This window comes from Lithobates pipiens, unplaced genomic scaffold (assembly GCF_037356315.1).
Source record: "Lithobates pipiens isolate NorthernLeopardFrog02 unplaced genomic scaffold, aLitPip1_a1.2 Scaffold_19, whole genome shotgun sequence".
Classification (NCBI taxonomy): domain Eukaryota; kingdom Metazoa; phylum Chordata; class Amphibia; order Anura; family Ranidae; genus Lithobates; species Lithobates pipiens.
Window position 1 is genome coordinate 449,672,608 of NW_027507764.1, and position 27,390 is coordinate 449,699,997.

General features: G+C 39.7%; 1 protein-coding gene across 1 annotated transcript in view; it reads left to right on the plus strand.

Moving 5' to 3' along the window:
* Positions 1-26,434, plus strand: part of XKR4 (XK related 4) — a 459,167-nt gene extending 432,733 nt beyond the window's left edge. The window contains exon 3 of the mRNA XM_077492705.1: positions 21,893-26,434. Within this exon, the coding sequence (XP_077348831.1) occupies positions 21,893-22,833 (941 nt within the window). The 3' untranslated portion in view covers positions 22,834-26,434. The remainder of the gene's footprint in view (positions 1-21,892) is intronic.
* Positions 26,435-27,390: the final 956 nt, after the last annotated feature.

Below are 27,390 nucleotides of genomic sequence, written 5' to 3' on the forward strand. Positions count from 1 at the left end.
CATTTTCACTTAGGGGTGTACTTACTTTTGTTGCCAGCGGTTTAGACATTATTGGCTTGAGTTATTTTGAGGGGACAGCAAATTTACACTGTTATACAAGCTGTACAATCACTACTTTACATTGTAGCAAAGTGTCATTTCTTCAGTGTTGTCACATGAAAAGATAGAATAAAATATTTACAAAAATGTGAGAGGTGTACTCACTTTTGTGAGATACTGTAAATATATATATATATATATATATATATATATATATACCCATAATTAATGTATTTGTGGAAGTTAGGATGTACCACTACTTTGTAAAAGGGGTCCAAAGTGTTGACTGCCACATTACCAAATAGTTGCAGTAGCCAGATATAATTCTTTACTTCCTTTTTTTTTCATGGGGGATTAAAATTAAAAATGAGCATTCACTTGTTACTGTCCATCTGTTAATGAGGCTGTCTTTTGTTTGCAGCACGCAGCTGCATTGTTTGAAAGGAAAAAAAACTAAGTGCAAGAGCAGTGTGCACCTAAACCTCACTTCCATTCACATCCATCTACACCCATTAAAAATGGAAAAGTTAGAGTACACAAGTGAGGCCTATTATCTCTGATTAAAACTGCTGGCCAATTTTACACTGCTGCATCCTCTGCAATATATTAATTATGTAAGTAAAACCCCAGCCTGTGTTCTTTTGTGTCTATTAAAAACTTCCTGCTGCTGACCAATATTACACTGCAGTGTCATCAGCGGTTTCTTAATTCTTGTAGTAAAACACTTGCCTCTACACTTTTTCTTTAGTACATTTCAGCCAATTCTCCCTCTTTAAAAATGTCCTGCTGCTGGCCGACTTTACATTATTATCTACAGTCCCTTAATTATTAAAAAAAATCTATTTTACACCCAAATATGCACTGCTAGTGTATGCTGTCACTGAAACTGTCTGTGAAACAATTGTACTATTCCAATTGTACTATTCCATAACACCTTAGCTCTAAAGAAGAAGTCCCAGGTAATATAGTAGATGTAGTATTTTGTCTATTCTTTGTGTGTGCTGTCTAATACTAGCTGTGTGGTCGGACAGTGCACCTCTTCTCCAAATGCCCTGTACACACGGTCAGAAATTCAGATGGAAAAGGTCCCATCAGATTATATTTGTCGGAAAATCCAATCGTGTGTGGGCTCTATCGGACTTTTTCCGACAGAAAAAATTTGAAAGCAGGACCTCAAATTTTCCGACAACAAAATCCGATCAGACTTTTTCCGATCGTTTGTAGAGAATTCTAATCGGACAAAGTGCCACGCATGCTCAGATCAAATTACGAGACCAAGGCTATTGGCTACTAGCTGCAACGTAGTCCCGTCGCAACGAAAGAACGTCACCACGTTCCGAGCGATCGGATTTTCCGACAACTTTATCCGACCGTGTGTATGCAACACCAGTTTCGGACAAAATCCGACGGATTTTGTTGTCAGAATGTCTGACCGTGTGCGGCTTCCACATGTGTCCCAACAACATAGCTATCAAAGAGACAGCTCCTTTGACAGATGGCACTTTTCTCTATCTCCAAGCGCTTGACTGAGACAAGTGTCTCACAAGGAATGCAGAGGAAGGGGGCTTGTCAGCTAAAATGTTCTAGGCAAGGGGGCTTAAAGGTGCTATATATCAAAGCCCCCCATTCCTTGCTAACTGCATTGTCTGGGAACTGTGGCAGGAGATGGGATGCCCTGTCTGACTTCACAGCAGTCTTAAACAGCACATGGGAAGATGGGACAATGTGCGATTTGAAGTTTGTCCCCTGGAGAATGGAACACATTTATGAAAATGGTAGTGAGACTTTTTTTTAGGGCACCCCCTAAGGCTGCTTTCACACTGCAGCGGGAGCGGCGTCGGCGGTAAAGTGGCGCTATTTTTAGCGGCGCTTTACCGTCGTTTTAGCGGCGGTGTGCGGGCGCTAGCGGGGTGGTTTTAACCCCCGCTAGCGGCCGAAAAGGGGTTAAACCCGCCCGCAAAGCGCCGCTGCAGCGGCGCTTTGCCGGCGGTATTGCCGCGGTGTCCCATTGATTTCAATGGGTAGGAGCGGTTTAGGAGCGGTGAATACACCGCTCCTTCACCGCTGCAAAGATGCGGCTAGCAGGACTTTTTTCACCGTCCTGCCAGCGCATCGCTCCAGTGTGAAAGCCCTCCGGCTTTCACACTGGAGTGAAAGGGGCTGGTTTTTTTCAGGCGTTACACAGGCGCTATTTTTAGCGCTGTAACGCCTGAATACCGCCCCAGTGTGAAAGCAGCCTAAGAATGTTATTTAACAGATCTGTTTATTTTTTTATGTTGCCCTCGAAACTTCACGAAAAGACCCTCTTTCCCTTGTATGGTACTTTAAATAAATAAACAACAGTTTGTCTATTAGCCACAAAAATAGCTGGAATTTAAAAACAAGATTCACCCTGTTCCAATTGACTTCAATGGGAGCTGAACAAGATTTGCTGAACCTGGCAAATCGAACCTGGGAATATTTTCACATTACTAATTTTCATCATTGTGAAGCCCAGAACATATAGAAGCACTGCTTAGTAAACACAGCCTACATCATTTCAGCTGTCAATGTATATTTCATTATTTAAAATCTAATTAAAGCAGTCGTTGAATATTCAGCTCCCTTGGCACTCATGCATTGATAGAGACTAATAACTCAAGTTAATCACCAGCATTCACTAGAAATTAATAGAATGTTAAAATGTTCTGTTTTCTTTTGTGGAACCATTCTGGAAGTTTACATTTCTTATTTTACAATAATGACATGTCTTCAGTAATGGAAAGAGTAGCCTTTGTACTAAAATTAAAGGCTATTAAACCAGTAATCTATCATCTTCATTAAGAAGATATTTATTCATAAGTCTAATTTTATATTAATAATTCTTATTCGTTTTGTGCTGCTCCTTGGCAGGGTTTTGCCTGCTGTTGCTATTTTTGGGAATGTTGTGTCCCTGTTCATTAGATTGTAACCAGATACATTCAGTACTTACCAGCAGTTTTGGATTTCTGGTCCGTTCATTGCACACAGCTACTGTAGATATATGGATTTTGACCAACGACTTATAGTACCACCTACAGGAGATAGAAACTTGGTACAAACAAAAGTTTTTTTGCCTAGCACTTAGGGCGTAGAGTTTTTATATTTTATTTTTTGCTGTTATCTTTTGTCAGTTTGCTTATTCTTGTTTATGATGGTGGTGTGGTGCACAGGGGACATGGAGGACTCAAGGAGGGCCAGTTGAAGGGTGACTTGGGGATAGGACTCCCTTACCAACCTGTGTGAGTTGTGGATTATCAGATGATGTCTCACTGCTTGCAAATTGCCCCCTGTCCCACAGGCCTCTATCACATACCCTGGCTACTTTCATAAAGCTTTGGGTGTTCCAAGCTCTGTTTTGACTTTTGAGCATACCTCTGCTGTGGAGGACTTTGTATCTCATGTAGAAAGCCCTGTCTCAGAAATCATCTACACCCCTCTCTTTCTCGATTCTGTTATGAGGATTCTGATGAGGAATATGCACAGGCCATGGATCCTGATCCCTCCCTAAACTGACCTTTTCAGTAGTGAGGATAAAGCGGGAGCAGGCACAAGAAACAGAATTGGCATTGGCTCTTATTAAAGCTGTGAGAGACGCTCTGAAAATTGAGGAAACCTTTTCCCCTTTTAAGAACATCTCTGGTCTGTCCAGCGACCAAAATTGCAAATGTCTTCCCTTATAATTCCTCCTTTGATGGCTTTATCAACATAGAATGCAAACACCCAGCTTGGCCAGTTACCTTGTTTTTTTTTGTTGTGCTATCCTTTTGAGAAGTAATGTGTTAAGAAATAATCCACCCCCGCTTTTGTTGACCCTCTGATTCCAAGGCTGAATAAAGCCACCATATTTTCAGCTGAAGAGTCTTCTTCGGGGATCTGTTTTTTTTTACACCTTCTATGTACACCATCTCTGGAGCCCTATTCTGGCCAGTGCTGGCTTCTGCCTTGGTTACACAAACCCTATGTGAAATGTCTTGACCATGAGCCTGGATGCCAGAAGATCCAAGTCTAGCATAATTTGAGGGAAGGAACAGATGCGCTGATGACATTGTCTGATCTTGTGTCTACAGTTCCATCCAGACAATCTGTCTTAAGGTCCAATCTTCCATCCTACTTTATTAGCTTTAACGTCATGGCATATTGAAAGCCACATATTGCAGGAGATACGCTATGTTCTGCTATCGGAGCTTGGTAGGCTAGTTCCCAGGTGATCTGTTACCGCATTTGAAAGGCTTATTTTGCTTGTTGTGAATCTTGTGGGCTTCCTCAAAAGTTATCTGTTACGTGGATTTTTAAGTTTCCCCAAGAGGGGGTACATCATTGCTTGATGGTAGGTACAGTATTTTAATGCTCACCTTTCTGATATAGCTGTCCTCTTCCAACTACCTCCAGTTGCTCACATTCTGGTTGACACCTTTATACAAGGTATTACTTGGGCTGGCTCCAAAACCACTGATCTCAGAGGACCTGAATTTGATACTGTTGGCTTTTCAAAAAGGTGACCTTTCTGGAGGCGGTCATCTTATCTGCAAGATGTCCAGGCTGGTAGCGTTATACTGCAAGCACACTTTTCTGATGCTGTATAGGGATAAGATTGTTCTTTGTCTTCATTATCCCTTTTTGCCATAGGCCATGTCTTTTTCACTTGGATGGGGACATTGTTCTGTCATACCTTTTTCCAAATCCTTCCCGACCTAAAGAAGCAACCCTAAGTTACACAACACACATTCATGAAGTTGACCCACCACCCTTACATATGAGAAGTTCTAAAATTTGGTTGCAGTAGATTAAGATGAATTGAGTAGACATTCTGATATTTGTGCTGTTGTAGTGTTTGCTGGATAGTATTGGTATTTTATTAATTTCACCTGTTGCTTAGAATTGTTCTATAAATGACTTGTATAGTATATATCATTGTTTAAAATGACCAAATACTAGAATGATGCTGATATACTGGGTACAATTTTGACATGATCCTGTGAAAAATCACATATTTGCTGCTCTAGAATACAACCTGATCTCTCCCATTCCTTGTCTTGCACCCTGAACTTTGCAGTGTTTATGAGTTCCAGCAATGGAGTGGAACGTGCTGACATTTGAAGAGTCAGAGCTTGGTTTATTAATTTTGAACGCATCTTTGTAGGCAGAAACACAGCAGGGTTTAGTAAACTGTGTGATTTGGACCTTCTCACCTGCTGTAGTGAATATTGATTTGGCTTTGTACAGATTACCTACATGACAGTGTTCTGTCTGAATGTGAAAATTGTATAATTATGACCTAGACAAGGGAGAAAAAAATAAAGGAATACTATTACTTTCATAACATAAATTCCTATTCATATGGGTACTAAAACATAAACCTAACTTTTTAATTAGATAAGAGTAACAGGCTTACAAGCAGAAAAAAAGGGAAACTGCTTTCATAAAGCAAAACATATAACATTTTTTATCTCTGGACATGCTGTTTTGAATATAAAGAAAAACTGAACTTTTAGAAACCACACCCAACCCCTTTAGAATTGTTTAAATCAAACCACAGACCTCAGATGTAGACTTAACTACCCCTCCTGTCTGCACCTCTGTACACTACTGCACCACCTTGTTTAGTTACCTGGTCTCAAGGAGTCTGCATAGGTGTTATTTCCTCAATTTGCATGCTTCAAGGAGTAAATTGTTGTCAAATCACAGTGTTAGGCCACCACTGCTGTTAAGGAATTATTGTTCCAGTTTGACATAGATCTCTTTTATGCCTCTTTTGAACCTGTCTGTCAAAAATGAGCTCCTCATTGTGTTTGAAAGGCTGTCCCTTTTCCCGTAGGTGTAGGTAGCCTGCTATATTGGGACATGTTTGTTGAGAGGTTGTTTGGTTTCCCCAATTTACAGGCCTTTGCATTTTTCATATACCAAGTTACTTTGGTTGTGTTTAAGTGTTTAAATCTTCAGGATGTCCAAGCTTCTGTCTTATGCCTTGTACACACGGTCGGACATTCCGACAACAAAATCAGTCAGATTTTTTTCTGATGGATTTTGTCCTAAACTGGTGTTGCATACACACGGTCGGACAAAGTTGTCGGAAAAGCTGATCATTCGGAACGTGATGACGTTCGTTCGTTATGACGGGACTACATTGAGGCTAGTAGCCAGTAGCTTTGGTCTCGTAATTTGATCTGAGCATGCGTGGCACTTTGTCCGATCGGAATTCTCTACAAACGATTGGAGAGTCCGATCGGATTTTTTTGTTGGAAAATTTGAGATCCTGCTCCAATTTTTTCCGTTGTCCGATAGAGCCCACACACGATCGGATTTTCCGACAATATAATCCGATCAGACCTTTTCCGCCTGAATTTTGTGTACAGGGCATAAGTGAATTACTGGGTTTGAAGGACACAGGGATGTAATGTTTGTTAACCACTTCAGTATAAATAGAGCTTTCTTTTGGTGGTATTTAATCACCACTTGGTTTTAAATTTTTTGATAAACAAAAAAAGATCAAACATTTTAAAAACATTTTTCTTTGTTTCTGTTTTTGCAAATAAATAATCTTTCTTCATAAATGTAGATCAAAATGTATTCTGCCATGTTTCCGTGGTGAAAATAACCCAAATCAGTGTATATTATTTAGTCTGTAGGAGTCCAAAAACTATGGTATATATCTGAAACTATATCAATTCTTATGTACTGACGACGTATTTTATTTCTTGAGACCTGAAAACACCAGGACAGTATAATCATCCCCAAATGACCCCTTTTTGGAAAGTAGACGGTCCAAGGTATATGTAAGAGGCATGAGGAGTCTTTGGAAGTTGTAATTTTTTGTTGCAGTTTTTGGAAAATTAAGAAATAAAAAAAGTCACAATTTTTTTTTTTTACATACTGTCAGTGACTCACTGTCAGTGATCAGGGACACTGACTGGTGACAGTATATAAAAAAATAAAAATAAAACATTTTTAATAATTATTTAATTTTTTTTTATCTTTTATTACATTTTTTGTACCAGAGCAATACAATGTTACCATAGTAACACTGTACTATTCTGGAGAAGTGATCAGGATTTTTCTTTTTTTACCCATTATGATTGCTTCTATCAATGAATTTAATTAGTATAAGCAACTAATGTTACTGAATGAAACTGATCCATTCAGTGTCTTTTGTTGTTATTATCTGTGAGTGGCTAAAGCCAATCACATGGTACAGGTGGGCTGTGTTTGGCCCTGTCTGTAACATGTGATCACTGTGACCAATCACAGCTACAGTATCTCACAAAGTACACCCCTCACATTTTTGTAAATATTTTATTATCTTTTCATGTGACAACACTGAAGAAATGAAACTTTGCAACGATGTAAAGTAGTGAGTGTACAGCTTGTATAATAGTGTAAATTTTCTGTCCCCTCAAAATAACTCAACACACAGCCATTAATGTTTAAACTGCTGGCAACAAAAGTGAGTACACCCCTAAGTGAAAATGTACGAATTGATCCAAAAGTGTTAATATTTTGTGTGGCCACCATTATTTTCCAGCACTGCCTTAACCCTCTTGGGCATGGAGTTCACCAGAGCTTCACAGGTTGCCCCTGGAGTCCTCTTCCACTCCTCCATGACGACATCACAGAGCTGGTGGATATTAGAGACCTTGCGCTCCTCCGCCTACCGTTTGAAGATGCCCCACAGATGCTCAATAAGATTTAGGTCTGGAGACCTGCTTGGCCAGTTCATCACCTTTACCCTCAGCTTCTTTAGCAAGGCAGTAGTCGTCTTGGAGGTGTGTTTGGGGTCATTAGTACATTGGAATACTGCCCTGTGGCCCAGTCTCTGAAGGGAGGGGATCATGCTCTGCTTCAGTATGTCACAGTACATGTTGGCATTCATGGTTCCCTCAATGAACTGTAGCTCCCCAGTGCCAAAGCACTGATGCAGCCCCAGCCAATAATACTCCCACCAACATGCTTGACTGTAGGCAGGACACACTTGTCTTTGTACTCCTCACCTGGTTGCCGCCACACACGCTTGACACCATCTAAACCAAATAAGTTTATCTTGGTCTCATCAGACCACAGGTCATGGCTCCAGTAATCCATGTCCTTAGTCTGCTTGTCTTCAGCAAACTGTGTGTGGGCTTTCTGGTGCATCATCTCTGGAAGAGGCTTCCTTCTGGGACGACAGCCGTGCAGACCAATTTGATGTAGTGTGTGGCGTATGGTCGGAACACTGACAGACTGACCCCGCACCCCTTCAAACTCTGCAGCAATGCTGGCAGAACTCATGCATCTATTTCCCAAAGACAACCTCTTGACATGACGCTGAGCACATGCACTCATTCTTTGGTCGACCAAGCCAAGGACACTGTATGGTCTTGGCCACCGTGCTGCAGCTCAGTTTCAGGGTCTTCGCAATCTTCTTATAGCCTAAGCCATCTTTAAAAAGAGCAACAATTATTTTTAAGATCCTCAGAGAGTTCTTTGCCGTGAGGTGCCATGTTGAACTTCCAGTGACCAGTATGAGAGAACGATAACACCAAATTTAACACATCTGCTCCCCATTCACACCTCAGACATTGTAACACTAATAAGTCACATGACGCCAGGGAGGGAAAATTACTAATTGGGCCCAATTTGGACATTTTCACTTAAGGGTGTACTCACTTTTGTTGCCAGTGGTTTAGACATTAATGGTTGTGTGTTGAATTATTTTGAGGGGACAGAAAATGTACACTGTTATACAAGCTGTACACTCACTACTTTACATTGTAGCAAAGTGTAATTTCTTCAGTGTGGTCACATGAAAAGATAGAATAAAATATTTACAAAAATATGAGGGGTGTACTCACTTTTGTGAGATACTGTATAGTGTGTGTGTGTGTATATATCTGTCATTGTAACATGCACACATAAAACTATATTGCACACAAACAAAAACCATCACTGACACATACTGACATTACACACACACACACAAACACACAAACCATGACACCCAAACAATAGAAATTACTTTTTCGAGACATGGGTACTTAGGACATTTTTTAGACCTGCAGGGGCACTTCACCGTAAAAGGTTGAGAAACCGTGGTATACAAGACACCAAAAAAATATATACTGGCCTGTCTTCTACCCAAGTAGACACATGAGCACAAAACATAATAACTACTGCTGTATAAAGGACAGGATGCCAAGCTTTGTTTAACCACTTGAGACCCGCGCTATAGCCGAATGATGGCTACAGCGCGGATCTCCTTTTCCGGGACTACGTCTATTGACGTAGTCCCGTGCACGAGCGGCCTGAGGGGGCGTGCTCTGTGATCGGCGAGTCTACGAGACTCGCCTTATCACCGATCCGTGCAAGGGGTCGATCCCGACCCCTTATCACGTGATCAGCTGTCAGTCAATGACAGCTGATCATGTGATATAACGGAGCCGGTAATCGGCTATTATTCCTCCTCACGCTGTCAGCGCAAGGAGAAAAAAAAAAGCCGATCACCGGCGGCCGTGATCGGGACATCAGTCCTGATCACGGCCAGCCCTGCTAGTGCCCACCTGCCCCCTGCCAGCCGTGCTAGTGCCTACCTGCCCCACAGCCACGCAGCAGTGCCCACAATCTGCCTTAACAAATGTGCTGCACCCCAGTGCCACATATCCGTGCCCATCAGTGTCATCTACCAGTGCCCAGCAGTGCCGCCCAGCAGTGCCACCTATCAGAGCCACCTATCAGTGCCACCTATCAGTGCCCATCAGTCCCATCTATCAGTGGTACCTATCAGTGCCCATCCGTGCCACCCATCCGTGCCACCCATCTGTGCCACCCATCCGTGCCATCTTATCTGTGCCCATCTTTGCCCATCAGTGCCGCCTTATCTGTGCCCATCGGTGCCGCCTTATCTGTGCCTATTAGTGCCGCCTTAACTATGCCTATCAGTGCCCACCAGTGCAGCCTATCAGTGCCCACCAATGCAGCCCATCAGTGCCGCCTCATCAGCGCACTTCAATGAAGGAGAAAAATGACCTGTTTGCAAAATTTTATAACAAACTATTAAACATGAATTTTTTTTTTTTTTTGCATCTTTTTTTGTTTGTTTAGCAAAAAGTAAAACTCCGAGCTGTAATTAAATGCCACCAAAAGAAAGCTCTATTTGTGGGAAAAAAATGATAAAAATTTCATTTGGGTACAGTGTTGTATGCCCGCGCAATTGTCATTCAAAGTGCATCAGCGCTGAAAGCTGAAAATTGGTCTGGGACTGAGGGGGGTTTAAGTGCCCAGTAAGCAAGTGGTTAAATGGTTTTATTATACCAGTTCATGTTCAGTGTACTAAATGGAATCCTCTATCTTACCCTGTCACAATGGTACAAAGTTTCATACTGTGTCTCAAAAATAAAATTATTTACAAAAAAATATATGCACAGTCCCTACTCTATCATTAACTATAAAAAGTTTTGCCTATATAAACTAAATAAAATGCATACATTTGCATACATTTTTTAAACAAATAAAAGCATACAAATAAAAAAATATATACATACAAGTGTTTTAAGTTGAACTCTAGGCTGATATATTGGTGTAAATTAGTGAAGCTATGTAATGATTTATATATCGATAAATCTGTTTAACCACTTGCCTACTGGGCACTTTTAAAAACAGGTAAGTATCTGCGCTACTGAAAAAGGTACTAATATTGGAAAAGGAAAGCAGCCAGCACTATTTGTTGATAAGCAAAAATAAAAAGTCCACATGTGGTGTTAATAAAAAGCAACAGTCTTTAGTCTTTGAAGTATTAAAATAGGAAAAGATGATAATCCTTTCACCAGTTTTCAGTGGGTATAGGGAAACACATCACACCACGTGAGAATCAAATCTGCTTACCAGATATCACTTTTGTTGCCAGTGGTTTAGACATTGATGGCTGTGTTTTGCATTATTTTGAGGGGACAGTGAATTTACACTGTTATACAAGCTGTACACTCACTACTTTACATTGTAATTTTTTCAGTGTTGTCACATGAAAAGATATAATAAAATATTTACAAAAATGTGAGGAGTGTACTCACTTTTGTGAGATACTGTAGCAACACAAATGTAGACAATGTACGGCATGAAAAGAGGCCATCCATTGTTTACAATTATCATGTGTTCAATTGGCTACAGTGATCACATCATACTGGCAGCGGGCTGGTATAGTGATCAGCCATGGGCTGTGTCCGGCCATCTTCTGAGAGGACATCCACTCAGAAGGACAAAATGCCCACCTGGCCATCAATCTGTTATAAGCCGGGTGAGAAGGTGTTAAAGATCATTCTGAATTTTTCCAACACATGGGAAGACTTTATTACTCCATGAGTTTTGCTTCTTGTGTGCGTTTGCTTGATTTTGTGAATGTTTTAGTGAAAGCCCAGTCTGTGTATCACAATCTGTCAAAGCATACCTGAGATGCCTGTGTTTTCTGTCTTTGGTCTGTGTGTTTAATTGACTATCTCTGCCAGATGTTGCAGTCCTAAAGACCCCCAGTTTGTTTTCTATTGGGTGGTTGGAATCAAAAAAAGCAGATTCTGGTATTAGGTAGGTTTACTATTGACCGCAATATCCAAGTTACATGTCAGCTTTATGTGTAATACACAGTCCAAATAGGGTAATTTAATAATCTGTCCCTATTCCAAAAATGTAAATTTGTTGTATGTTTCCACTGAGTTTGTGTTCACTGAAAGCTTGTATTTCAAATGTTCTAATCTAGACCCATGTGTCATCCAAATAAGGGAGATTTTGCTTAATTTTCTGTCCTGGAGACAAAACAGGATATACAGTATAGGAAATTTCTACAAAGTGACAAGAATTCCGCTCTTAGTTGTCATTTGAATATAGGTCCCCATTGGAAAAATTACTTTCACTTATTGTTCTGATGACAGGTGTGACATCTTGGAGGATTTCCCATTGCCCTCTATCTTTCAATGGTCACCAGGACAAATAAAAAGGGTAGATCTTTCTAATGTGAACACAGACAGCAATAAAAACTTGACAGGAGTTCCTTCCCTACTCTATCCCCCATCCCCAAAAAAACTGTTTTAGCTATACATACACTTTAATATGCAAAAAAAAAAAAAACACAAGTTCTTTTTTTTCTACAGTGTTTTCCTTTGTAGTGGCTATTTAAAAGAGAAATTAAATAATTCAGAGGTTGGATGAAAGGCTTAGTGTAGTTTAACACTTTTAATAGTTAAATGGTAAATGTTTATATAAAGGTCTATACATCAGGCCAAAAAGATTGGACATCTAAGCTCTTGTACACACGGTCGGAGATTCCGACGGAATGTGTCCTATCGGACCGTTTTGTCGGATATTCCGACTGTGTGTGGTCTGTGTGTGGTCTGCATCGGACTGTTTCCGTCGGAATATCCGACGGACCAACTTTTCCAACTTGCCGGCAAAATTTTCCGACAAAATGCTCCGATCATGTGTATACTCCGACGGACAAAGTGCCACGCATTCTCAGATCAAATTCCTAGACCAAAGCTATTGGCTACTAGCCTGAACGTAGTCCCGTCGTAACGAAATAAGGTCATCACGCTATGTACAATCGGATTTTCCGACAACTTTGTCTGACCGTGTGTATGCAACAGTTTCGGACAAAATCCGTCGGGCAAAATCCAACGGATTTGGTTGTCAGAATGTCCGACCGTGTGTACAAAGGCTTAGGAGGAAAGAGGGACAAAGGTAATTGGTTCCAAATGGGGAACAGTTGGAGGCTTTGGTTTAGCACACAAGGGCATGGGGTGATTGCAGGTAAGGCAAACCAAATGGAAAGTATGAAAGAGGGAGTCTGCATTTGAGTCCTAAGGTACTATTTACACAATTGTTAAAGGGGGTGGGAGTCATATAGTCGTCAGGAGTAATGTAAAATTATCCTTTAATATTTTCAAAAAATGACATTTCCATGTCTGCAGTCAGCTATTTTGTAAAACTGACCAAACTGTGGTGAGTTTTAGTTAACATTGGCCTTCTTTTGCCATTCTACCATGGTACCATCTTAGTAAATATTTTGTGACAGAAATATAATAATACAGGTAACAAGATAAGCTATCATAAATGACTTTCTATGCTGACATACAGTATATGCTGCTACTTCCCCTTCACAATTTAAAAGTCCTCCCTTCTCTGGCCCCTGTATGAAAGCTGAAGCAACCTGGGACAACATGTTCCGCGAGGCTTCAGAGCACAGTAAACATCATTATCTTCTGGATAAGCATGGCAGGTTGGGGCCCAAAAAAAAAGTTTTTACTTGTTTATTTTTTATTAGTTTTTTTGCTGTGGCCCCAACCTGCCATTCTTATCTAAAAGATAGTGATGTTTTCTGTGCTCTGAAGCCTCCTGGGACATGCAGGTCACATGTCCTGGGTTGCTTCGGGTTTCATACAGGGGCCAGAGAAGGGAGGACTTTGTGGCGCATCATCAGGGGCCAGGCTACTTGAACCAGGAAGAGGCATCCAGCTCCCAATGACCTCAGCAATGGAGATGGTGGCATGGTGCCCAGTGTGTGACATCAGCAGGACAATGCTGAATTCACTAGCCGAGTGAGTATGTGAATTGTGCAAAACACCAGGGAAAAGGGTAAGTGGGAAAAAAACATGGAGAGACTGAAATACCTTTTTAGGCTGGATTCACACCTATGCATTTTTAGTGCTTTTTGCATTTTGCAGATTTGCACTACAGTCCATTTACCATGGTTTCCTATGGAACAGGTTCTGTAGTGCAAATCTGCAAAATGCAAAAAGCACTAAAAATGCATAGGTGTGAATTCAGCCTTAGGAAGGTTTAGTTTTGAAATCTTGAAAAAAAATAATACAGCCAAAAAATTTTTGGGACAGAATATCTATTAAAATTGTAATATTGTCTGTGTCCCCATTTACAAATTGTTTCTTTTTCCTGACGTTGTTACCGGTCAGCAGAAAAACCTCTGAGATGTTCAAAGCTTTCCCCCACTCTATATAAAGTTTGAAGTATATGTAAACCCAACATTTTATATTCCTGATATGTGCTTGTTGTACCATGTACTTGTATGAAAAAGTATCCTGTTCTTTTTTTTATTGCTTTCTTTGTGTGATTTCTCTGGTGTTTCTACCAGTCTCTCTGCTTTCCAATTAAAAACTGACCACACTAAGCAGGAGAACACATTGCAGTCAGTTCTTTAGCAGGCCTGAGAACTCAGCCTACTCTCCTCCAACGATCAATCATGTCCTGATTCCCCACCCCTTGCACAGCCTTTCATTGGGAAAATCAGCTTGTTGCTATTTCTCCTTCACTAGCTCTTATGCAACTGACAACAAAGGAAATGTGAAAAATTGGTTTGGTTGAATGGGTTATTTTACAGGTTGAGGGTTTACAATCACTCTAAAAAAAAGTTCCACTTTAGGAATGGAGATTTTGTCATAATATGAAGGGGCCTAAGTGCTTTTAGTGATTCAGGGGTATTTCTACCTTTGAATAATCTTTTGGTCATCATGTGTTTTGCACTTTTTTTTCCATGATTGACTTCCTTGCAAAAGTACAGATTGCATAAGCATCAGTGAAATAATACAGACAGATATATTAAAAGACAAAGCTAAAATAATTTTCAGTATTCTGTATGGGGCTTACCTGTTAGGGAAGAGATATTACTATGGCGAAGAGATCATTCTGATGGATCTGACATTAACAGTGACATTGAGTTAAGATGACATACTTATTGCCTTTTTATAATATTGGTAACTGTGGTCTGAAGGCAGTTTAGAATTGAGATTAGCTGAGATGCGGTGTACGAACATTCCTGCAAATGAAAACGGGAAAGTACATTAAAAGGAAGCTTAACATTGCCTTAGGAGAATTCACAGGTTTTTTTTTAAACACTCTATAAATAATTTTGTTAACTCCACATTTTAACTCCATATACACAAACTGCTGCAGGTAGATGTTTAATCTTATTGTATATATTTAGTCTATTCACCAAATATAGAGAAAGCGCAATTAACCTGACCTGCACGCTCTGATTGACCTGCGGAGACCAAGAACTGCATACTTTGGGTGGTGATATATTTTACACTGAACTTACAGTACCTTGCGAAAGTATTCGGCCCCCTTGAACTTTTCAACCTTTTGCCACATTTCAGGCTTCAAACATAAAGATATAACATTTAAATTTTTTGTGAAGAATCACCAACAAGTGGGACACAATTGTGAAGTGGAACGAAATCTATTGGATATTTTAAACTTTTTTAGCAAATAAAAAACTGAAAAGTGGTGCGTGCAAAATTATTCGGCCCCTTTACTTTCAGTGCAGCAAACTCACTCCAGAAGTTCAGCGAGGATCTCTGAATGATCCAATGTTGTCCTAAATGACTGATGGTGATAAATAGAATCCACCTGTGTGTAATCAAGTCTCTGTATAAATGCACCTGCTCTGTGATAGTCTCAGGGTTCTGTTGAAAGCGCAGAGAGCATCATGAAGACCAAGGAACACACCAGGCAGGTCCGTAATACTGTTGTGGAGAAGTTTAAAGCTGGATTTGGATACAAAAAGATTTCCCAAGCTTTAAACATCCCAAGGAGCACTGTGCAAGAGATCATTTTGAAATGGAAGGAGTATCAGACCACTGCAAATCTACCAAGACCTGGCCGTCCCTCTAAACTTTCAGCTCAGACAAGGAGAAGACTGATCAGAGATGCAGCCAAGAGGCCCATGATCACTCTGGATGAACTGCAGAGAACTACAGCTGAGGTGGGAGAGTCTGTCCATAGGACAATAATCAGTCGTACACTGCACAAATCTGGCCTTTATGGAAGAGTGGCAAGAAGAAAGCCATTTCTCAAAGATATCCATAAAAAGTCTTGTCTAAAGTTTGCCACAAGCCACCTGGGAGACACACCAAACATGTGGAAGAAGGTGCTCTGGTCAGATGAAACCAAAATCAAATTTTTTGCCCACAATGCAAAACGATATGTTTGGCGTAAAAGCAACACAGCTCATCACCCTCAACACACCATCCCCACTGTCAAACATGGTGGTGGCAGCATCATGGTTTGGGCCTGCTTTTCTTCAGCAGGGACAGGGAAGATGGTTAAAATTGAGGGGAAGATGGATGCAGCCAAATACAGGACCATTCTGGATGAAAACCTGCTGGAGTCTGCAAAAGACCTGAAACTGAGACGGAGATTTATCTTCCAACAAGACAATGATCCCAAACATACAGCAAAATCTACAAAAGAATGGTTCACAAATAAACGTATCCAGGTGTTAGAATGGCCAATTCAAAGTCCAGACCTGAATCCAATCGAGAATCTGTGGAAAGAGCTGAAAACTGCTGTTCACAAACGCTCTCCATCCAACCTCACTGAGCTCGAGCTGTTTTGCAAGGAAGAATGGGCAAGAATTTTAGTCTCTCGATGTGCAAAACTGATAGAGACATACCCCAAGCGACTTGCAGCTGTAATCGCAGCAAAAGGTTGCTCTACAAAGTATTAAAGCAAGAGGGCCGAATAATTTTGCACACCCCACTTTTCATTTTTTTATTAGTTAAAAAAGTTTCAAAAATCCAATACAGAGAATTGATTACACACAGGTGGATTCAAGTTGGATACATTGGATCATTCAGAGATCCTCGCTGAACTTCTGGAGTGAGTTTGCTGCACTGGAAGTAAAGGGGCCGAATAATTTTGCACGCACCACTTTTCAGTTTTTTATTTGCTAAAAGTATCCAATAGATTTCGTTCCACTTCACAATTGTGTCCCACTTGTTGGTGATTCTTCACAAAAAATAAAAATGTTATATCTTTATGTTTGAAGCCTGAAATGTGGCAAAAGGTTGAAAAGTTCAAGGGGGCCGAATACTTTCGCAAGGCACTGTACATTCATTGTACTAACTCAACTATACCACTTAAAATGCATGATGTATGGGGAGCGATTATAAAAAGTCATTTGGCATCATTAAAATCATCATTATTTTGCTGTTCTTTGCTGAACAATACACATCTTCTCTATTAGTAAAGAAAATAATACATTTGGCTGTAATTGTGAATAATATAATTAGCTTATTTTGACAATTTGCCTATTTGTGATTTAAATATGTTAATTAGAACAGGATGCTTTCACAACTTAAACATGGTACTAAAACTAGTACTAAAACAAAATACTGTATTTATCGGCGTATAACACGCACCCCAAGTTTAGGGGGGAAGTTTAAGGAAAAAAACTTTTAGGAGGGAAGTTTAAGGAAAAAAACTTACATTTTAAGTATCCATCTGCAGCCTTATCTGTGTCCATCTGCAGCCTTGCCCAGTGTCTATCTGCAGCCTTGGCCAAAATTGCAGCATTGCAGCATGATTGTTTTTAAAATTTTTAGCACTGCCGAGATACACATACAAGCATGCTCACACACACACACAAGCATGCTCACACACACAAGCATGCTCACACACACACACACACACAAGCATGCTCACACACACACACACAAGCATGCTCACACACACACATACATGCATGCTCACACACACACACATGCATGCTCACACACATACAAGCATGCTCACACACATACATGCATGCTCACGCACATAAATGCATGCTCACGCACACACGCACATACAAGCATGCTCACACACACACATACAAGCATTCTCACACACACACATACAAGCATGCTCACACACACACAAGCATGCTCACACATACGCACATACAAGCATGCTCACACACACGCACATACAAGCATGCTCACACACATACAAGCATGCTCACACACACATACAAGCATGCTCGCACACACACATACAAGCATGCTCACACACACGCACATACAAGCATGCTCACACAAACGCACATACAAGCATGCTCACACACACACGCACATGCAAGCATGCTCACACACACACTCACATACAAGCATGCGCGCACACACACATACAAGCATGCTCGCACACACACATACAAGCATGCTCACACACACATACAAGCATGCTCTCACACACGCACATACAAGCATGCTCACACGCATGCACATACAAGCATGCTCACACACATCCACACACATACATGCATGCTCACATACACACACATACATGCATGCTCACACACACACACACACATACAAACACAAATACAGTAGCTAGTCTTATTAAAAAAAAACGGAAGACATTGGCTCTTCCTGCCGGGTACTGCACTGTAGGGGGAGACAAAGAGCTTTCACTAAAGGCTAAAGTGAGGAGCTCCCGCATAATGCCGATTTCAGTTCGGCTGATGATCAGGGAGCTCCTCTCAGCCTCCCCCCTATCGAAGAGTACAGGGGGCCCTCAAGGGCCCCCTGCAGCAAGGGGCCCGGTCGCCATGGCGATCTTGGCGACCCTTATAATTCCGCCACTGGGTAAAGCTTTAACATAAGGACTGTTTAAAACTCTCTAAAAGCTCCTTGCAGGGGAGAAAGATGTAAACAAACAAAATAAATGTGTAAAACATTTAGTTAAAAAATAGCTAGATCAAGGTCTCATCTAGGTTAGTGTCAGGGCTAGTGTTCAGGTCAAGGTAAGAGTCAAAGGTCAGGGTCAGTATATTTTGGGTAGTAATAAAAAAAAAACATTTTAAATTAGTATCAGTGTCAGTGTAATGCTTCGTATACACAACCAAATCGCCGGACCGCATTACTCCGCACAATTCGATCGTGTGTAGGCTCCAGCGGACCTTTTCATCGTAAAGTCCGGCGGACTTAGAAAGTAGTTTTAACTCAAAATTTGTCCGCCGGACTTGGCTTTCAGCGGACAATCCGTTCGTCAGTGTGCTAGTCTGGCGGACTAAGAATGACGCATGCTCAGAAGCAAGTACGAGAAGAAAGCTATTGGCTACTGGTTATTGAACTACTTTTTCTAGTCACCTCATACGTGCTATACGTCATTGCGTTAGAAATCACCTGACTTTTCTGAGTGTCCGTGTGTGGCCAAGTCTGTTCGTTACAAAGTCTGGCGGATTGTTTGCCGGACAATTCAGTTGTGTGTACGTGGCATAAGTGTGTTTTAGATAGGATTAAAAAAAAAAGAGCAAAATTTGCACTATTGTTTGTGAGCCCTATATGGGTACAAACAACAACTAAGCCCAATTTGTCCTGAAAAAACAAGATATAATCCACCTGGATACACAAAGAAGTGCATTTATACCCATATGGCGTTTGAGCATAAATGCATTCTACTGACCAGTTATTAGATTATTCTGGCCATTGGAATACATTTATTTTTCTTCATGACTATCCCTCCTACTGCCACATACTTGAACTTTGTGTGCTACCTAAACACCTCCCTCACTACCTTATTAACAGAAATACGTTGTGCTCATACTGTACATTTTTTTTCTAAGACCTTAGACCTTACCTTAGACTTTGTTCAGTCCTTACATGGTTTTGAAATGACAGTACTCTATGATTTTGATAACCTGTAAGTAGGACTGTAAGGACTAAGGACTGTTTAAGACTGCTCTCTAAAAGCTACTGTAAAGTGCCATTCAACAAAGCACACATTTTGCTGGTAAACATCTGTGGTCTAAGTGTACAAGCCTTGTATGATTTGTAGATTATTTCAGAGGTTTGCCATCACAGCTTTTCAACTACCTGCATGCGAAATGTTTGTATTCAATGAATGGAGCATCCACCCACATACCCTCTTCACATTTTTGTATGAGTTATCAGAGTGGTTGTATTGATGCTGTGTTCACTAATTGCCTTTAATCCAGAACAGTGTATGGATCAATAACCCTTGTGTTTGTTAATAGATTATCAGTTCCACTAATTACAGTTACAAAACACTGTTCTTTGTAACTTCTTTAGCAAACATTGAAATAAGCACGGACTTTAGTGGCTAATTAATCCATTTTTTTTCTTCTACAACTTCCAAAAATCACCATTACTTGACCTGAACCATGCACATTTAATTAAAGTAATACATTTGTAAAATCCTTTAAAACTGTGGTAATAAATAATATGTATTTTCAGGGTGTTTGCTCACATCTCCTCTGAAATAAGAACTGAAATGGGTGCAGGGTAAAAAACACCAATGTACCTTTTATTCGTTTAACACTGAGAGGGGCTCATCTTAAAAGTTTTGATGAATCAGGTAGGGTAAATTCAAATTTGTATTGCAAAATATTGAGATGCAAGGTAAAGTAAGAAATATTTATTTTCACAAATACTAATATTTAAATGAAGACATATTTTGCATATAAAGGAAAAAACAATGTGCCGTTAATTTTAATTAGGTTTGTGGAGGCCTTTATAAATAATTAGGGTTTTAGGACACATTTTAAAAAATGTCTCTAAATTAAAAAAAACAGTTGCTCTATATGTTATTAATAATTGTATACTTAGTGGATAAAAATATAATTAAATGTACATTATTAAATACACTGATACACAAGAACTGAATAACAGCTTCTTAAACAAATTACTGGAAGATAAAAGTCACACATTTTAATGTGTTATATAATATACTACAATGTTCTGCTAAATTGTTGGCTATCAGAAAATGTTATTTATGGGTAGTATTTTAAATACCGTATTTATCTGCGTATAACACGCACCCCAATTTTAAGAGGGAAGTTGTGAAAATGTTTTCACAGCCCCCTTTACAGTACACAGCCCCCCTCCCCCTGCCCAGTACATAGCCCCCATCCAATATGCAGCCCCCTCCCCAGTACATAGCCCCCCTCCCCTGCATAGTACACAGCCTCTCATCCAGTACACAGGCCCCCTCCCCAGTATACAGTCTCCCATCCAGTACACAGTCCTCCATCCTGTATACAGCCCCCTCCCCCTGCACAGTACACAGCCCTCCATCCAGTATACAGCCCCCTCCCTAGTACAAAGGCCCCTATCCAGTATACAGCCCCCTCCCCTGCACAGTACACAGTCCCCCATCCAGTATACAGCCCCCTCCCCAGTACACAGCCCCCTATATAGTATACAACCCCCTCAGCTGCACAGTACACAGCCCTCCATCCAGTATACAGCCCCCCTCCCCTGCACAGTACACAGCCCCCCTTCCCCTGCACAGTACACAGCCCCCCATCCAGCATAAAGCCCCCTCCCCCTACAGAGTATACACCCCCCCTCCAGTATACAGCCCCCTGCATAGTATACAGCCTTTATCCAGTATACATTCCCCTGTACAGTACAAAGCACCCCATCCAGTACACAGCCCCCCTACACAGCACTGCCAGCATACTCTACAGTTAAGAAAAAATCACTGCCAGCCCCTTCTACACTGTTCCTCCTGTGTCACTCATATTGTAAAATGAAGCTTCCATATACCTCATTAGCTCCATTTTTTTCACTGGCCTGGCCACCTGATTGCTCTCCTCTGACGTTACATAGATGGTCATGCTCCTCCAATCTAAAGCTACACTCGGAGGGAGAGGTGCGGGAGGAGGAGAGCAGCCAGAAAAAACTGAGCTATTGAGATATTTAGAAGCTTAGTTTTACAATGACACTGACACAGGAGGAGCCGTATACAAAAAGGGGCTGGCAAGTGATTTTTTTTCTCAACTTTAGACTATGCAGGCAGCACTGTCCCAGGGCCAGGAGAGGCGGGATGGCTGGCCTGACACCCCCTCAATGGGGGGCTCCCGGGGCGGAACGCCTGATCCCCGCCCCCTGTTGGTAAAACATATTATCGGCGTATAACATGCAGGCACTGTTTACCCTCTGTTTTCAGGGGAAACAAGTGCACGTTTTACACCAATAAATCCGGTATTTTACTATCCATTGTTTAAAAAACTGTTGTCATTTATGGGTCCTCTGTATTTCTATGCAGTGCTTGTGATCAAAGTTTTTTGCTTGTGTTCTAGGTCTTACAGCTGCTGCATCATTGGTATCCCTAGCATGGGCCCTGGCATCCTATCAGAAAGCATTAAGAGATTCGAGAGATGACAAGAAACCCATCAGTTACATGGCTGTAATCATCCAGTTCTGTTGGCATTTCTTCACCATCGCCGCCAGAGTGATAACGTTTGCTCTCTTCGCTTCAGTTTTCCAACTCTACTTTGGAATATTTATTGTACTTCACTGGTGCATCATGACCTTTTGGATTGTGCATTGTGAAACAGAATTCTGCATCACCAAGTGGGAGGAGATTGTGTTTGATATGGTGGTTGGAATAATCTATATCTTTAGTTGGTTTAATGTCAAGGAAGGAAGGACACGGTGTCGGTTATTTATTTATTACTTTGTCATCCTTCTGGAAAACACCGCCTTGAGTACCCTGTGGTATTTGTACAAGGCCCCCCAAATCCTGGATGCATTTGCTATTCCAGCACTATGTGTAGTGTTTAGCAGCTTTTTAACTGGTATTGTTTTTATGCTTATGTACTATGCCTTCTTTCACCCTAATGGACCTAGATTTGGCCAATCACCGAGCTGTGCTTGTGAAGATCCCATATCTGCATTTCCCTTGCCCCCTGAGGTGGCCTCAAACACTCTTAGATCTATGTCTAATAACAGGAGTGTGGCCAGTGATCAGAAATATACAGAAAGAGACGGCTGCATGCCAGTATTTCAAGTGAGGCCTACAGCCCCTTCTACACCATCCTCAAGGCCTCCAAGGATTGAAGAATCTGTTATTAAAATTGACCTGTTTAGAAACAGGTATCCAGCCTGGGAGAGACATGTGTTGGATAGAAGCCTACGTAAGGCAATTTTAGCTTTTGAATGTTCACCTACTCCCCCTCGGCTGCAGTATAAAGACGATGCACTTATTCAGGAACGTCTGGAATATGAAACCACATTGTAACAGAAGCAAAAGGAAATCCTGACATCCAGGAATTTAAAAAGCCACAATGATAACCTGAACAATAAGCACTGTCAACTGGTCGGTGGCTGAAAAAACTGTTTAACTTTTACCAACAGAGCAAAAAGCCATGGCAAGTAAAGTCATGGAAAACAATTAAAATGGCTATTCATCATGATTATCATTCTTTCAGATACTCTGATATATCAAAGTGAAAGTTTTGCTTGTGCATTTTAGGACAGAAGAAATTCAGTGGGGAGAGAACATACAAACAAGGGCAGGACAGTAGACCTATGTAGTGTAGTGTTGTCTAGTGCTGTGATTAATATTCATATAGAAGTCATTATTGTCTCAAGATTTGTAATGTCTACAAGGTTTTCTATGTAATGACCCTAAATCATGCTACAGCCAATAGTCTATACGCTGCAGGTCTCTGCTCCACAAGTAAAAAAGGTTGCAATAGGAAACTACCACCCATATATTCCAGTTGTCTTGATTTGGTGTGACAGTGCCAGTTTGTATATCCCAAAAGTGGCATGTTCACAAAAACACATATGGCCTAGCCCAACTATCTGTGTGAATCCAAGAACAACAGAGGAGCAGATGACCCTGTTTGCAACATGCCAAGTAATGGAAATATTTTATGAACACATGAGTTTTGGTCTGATCTTTGTGACCCAGTTTTTATATCCATGCAAACTATATTCTGTATTGCAAACATACACAGTACAACAGTGAGTACCATATTTATTTTCCTAGAAAATCTTATCATAAACGTCAATAACAATTCACCCAAAGGCTGCTACCTATTTCCCCTTAATTAATTCACCTACACCAGTAGCTAGTTGAAAAAACAGCAATGAATTCTGTGAAGTTGTGAGAATGTGATGAGATGAAACATCATAGGACACTGGTCAAAAATGATAATCATGATGACATACCCAGATGACAAACAAAGATTTGTCATGGTAGTGGAAAGTTATGTGATGGGGATAAAAGTGTCTGGTTTCTTGTACTATACAGGAGATCAGTTCAGGACTCTGAATGCATGGCTCCATGTGATTTATGCAGGTATGATATAAAATATGAACTGATGCCATACCCTTCTAGTGCCAAACATTACATAGTGTAAGTGACTGCTCTGATGTCTGAGGAATACACAATATGTGGCATGTTGAGCCGTGCAAGAGTATGAAACCAGACGGAGTGCACCAGTTCTCCACATGTACAGACAACTCACCTTTTATACCTATAACTAAGTGATAACTTTTAGGCTTTTGGGGTTGTCTACTAGTAAGTATACACAGTGCCGTAGAATAAAATACATTTGTGGAAGACCACTAAGTGAAGACTTGTTTTCATATTAATCCAAATCCGCAGAGAAACAGTTTTAAGACAGTGCCGGTGTTGCAATTGTTTAGAGTCAAAGTCATTTTGTTTTGCACAAAACTGTTTTCATGTTATTTCAAAAGATATACCCAAATGGTGCTTTCAGTTGCATTAAGAGTGCAAGTTAAAATCTTACAGCATTTTTTTTTCTGTTTGCAAAATCAGAAACCTATGAATTACTCAATATTTTGTATTGTATACTATGGTTTACATAAGGTATTACTTTTTTATAATGTGTGGATCTCATATCCCACAATCTAACTTTCAAGTCAAGTTGGTCAACCTACTGGAGGTCAGATATTCTTATAATTACTTCTTTTTACACCTAGCATATAGACCTCAAAGATCATTAGTTTATTTTATTTTTACAAGTTTCTCAAGTTCTCTACTTCATGTACAGAAAATAACAATAATTAAATGTTACACACATACTATAACCAACTTGTATTAATGTAGGACCATGCTCCAGCAGTCAGTAATTGTAATGTTATTGGACATTATTTTGGTACAGTTCATTAAATTTTACAGAAAAAAATAGCACAAATGCTGACTGAAAGCATTCATAAAACATTATACAACACGCGAAATTGCATCACAACAATTCTTTTTGGGTTCATGCAGTATTTATGAAGAGGTGCTGTACTATACAGTTATGGGTCTATGTGATGTATATCTCAGATTATACTTTGGACCTGTGAAATTATCAAGTAGTCTGTTATGTAATGTTATTAACATTGCTGTAGGTGTAGGCCTCATCTTCACATGTCCTAATATAACGTAACCCTCTCATAGAAAGGACATTATTAGTGGACAAGTGATAAAAGGTAGAATAATGGAAAATAATGATCTATAGCTATTATAGCTGAACTACATATCCCACACTGCACAATTGTTAGCACAGAGCTGGCTAAGATTTGCAGAAGACTTAAGTAAATGTTGAGTGGAAATGTAGTTGAATCAAGCATGCTTTCTGAATCAGGCAGTTAACAAATTTGAAAAGTTACTTAGAGGCTGTTTCAGCGCGACTCAACCAAAATAAATAAGATCATGACAAGTCCACTTGTGTCAAATTTAAATAATTTGTCTTTGAATAAATATTTATAATGACATCAGTTTACATTTAGCCCTAAATGTATAGAATTGATTGCCAATAGTTTTGAGGAGCCCCAAAAGAATCTTTAACAAATTACAGTCATGTCACCTTATTGTGAAGTTGACTTTGTTATGCAGTAAACACATTAAGTACCTGAAACTCTCTACACTGAACTACGAGGCATGCGGAATCTTGTAGTTCTACAAAATCTGGGGATCTTTATGTGTAGTAAATAATATGTCCTCACAATGCAATATTATATAAAGTTTATTTATTTATGTTTTGTCTTGGTCCCAACCCCATTCCTAGCTTTTTATTTTTCATTTTTTTTAAAGGATAAATCATTGTTAAAGTCTATTGTAAATTGATTTTTAAATACTGTAATTCTATAAGAGTCACAGAAAGTTAAGATGAATAAATGCTTGTAAGAGTCTTGGAAACTCATTCCATGTGATGTACTTATACCTTGTTATGATATGTGCATTAGGGGTTCATGACGTAACAGTGTGTGACATTATAATATTTCACATCCTTGTTTACTGAAACTCCAGATCTGTGAGAGTAGATCTATAATAGTGTTAGCATTTTAGGAATCCCAGTTCTTTAGACAATACACAAAAAAACCTCAGCATTTGTAAATAGTAACATAGATTTTATGAAATGTAACTATTATCTTTTTTATTTAAGAAAAAAATTCTTCTCTAGCAAAACATAGTACATACAGTACACAAATTAAAAAAAAATGTCAATTGGATACCATTGTTAATTATTTTTGGTCCCCAAATTTAAAACAAAAATCAGATCAACCAAAGATTATTCCCCTAAATCAATACAATTTTAATGTTTTCAAAGTCTTGTGCTGTCTTTGATGGAACAAAAATCTTTACAGATAATCATATTTTGTCATCATTCACAAAGATGAGTACTCCAATACCTTAGAGAACTAACACATATGAATAAGCATGCCAAGGAAAATAAATTGTGATTCCTAGGAAAATGGTGACTTATATTTGTGTGTATGTGTGTGCAAATCAATGCAAATTTTGGTGCTGTATAATTTTATTTAAAAAGACAACTTTTGTTATGAAATGACCTATCTTAAGTAAAGTCAATAAGGTAAAAGTGTGAGTTATCCAGTTGATTGACAAAATATACCGTGATTTTCATCATTATTTTTAGGTTTAATGTTCTTTTTTCACTGCGGCAATGAAGCATAATACAGAATGGAATTACGGCCTCCAACCTTCCATAATTCATCATTTTCTTTGTGATTTCCCAATAGGATGTTATTGATATTAATTAACCATTCAGGAGAACTGTCAAAGTAAATATTTCTGTAAATCTTTAAAAAAAAAATACAATGCTTCTAATAATATGTTATATGTGCTATTTTGTTACAGAAAAACACAAGTGAGTAGCAGCGGTTTAACTGAAATTTGTGATAATGAGATCAGAATTTCATTTTTCTAAATTTTTGACAGAATATTTGCATGCATTTCTGTCTGAGCTTTAAAAAAAATTCCAAAAAGAATCTACTTAATCGTAGATCATGAAATATATGGTTCTCTGCAGACTGGAAAAATTATAGCATCTTGTGACTTGGCACACTATTGGCATTAATGTGTAAAATATAGCATAAGGCTGGTTCACATCCCAGATAGCAAGCTATTGTGCTGTAAGTTTGAAAATGACTTGCTAAGCTATTGCTAGACTTGCCAGGCTTCGTTTGTTGCAAAAAGACAGCAAGTCTGCATTGCATCCCTCCAGATCAACTTTCTTTGCAAACAATCTGCAAGTCTGCTGCAAGTTCTGTTTCGGTTATGTTAGGCAATAGTCATCCCACCACAGGGGTCACTGTGGCTGAATTTTCATGCTGTAGACTTGCAAAGCTCCTGCTGTAGACTCACCACTGCAACTTTGCTCTTGCTAGAGACTTGCCATGCAAATGTGCAACAAATTGGAAAAGTATCAACTAGAACTTGTGCTTCAAATGCTCTGCAAGTGTACAACTTGCCAATGAAAATGTGCAGCAAGTTAACAGACTTACAATTCAACACTGCTACAAATTTATGGCAAGT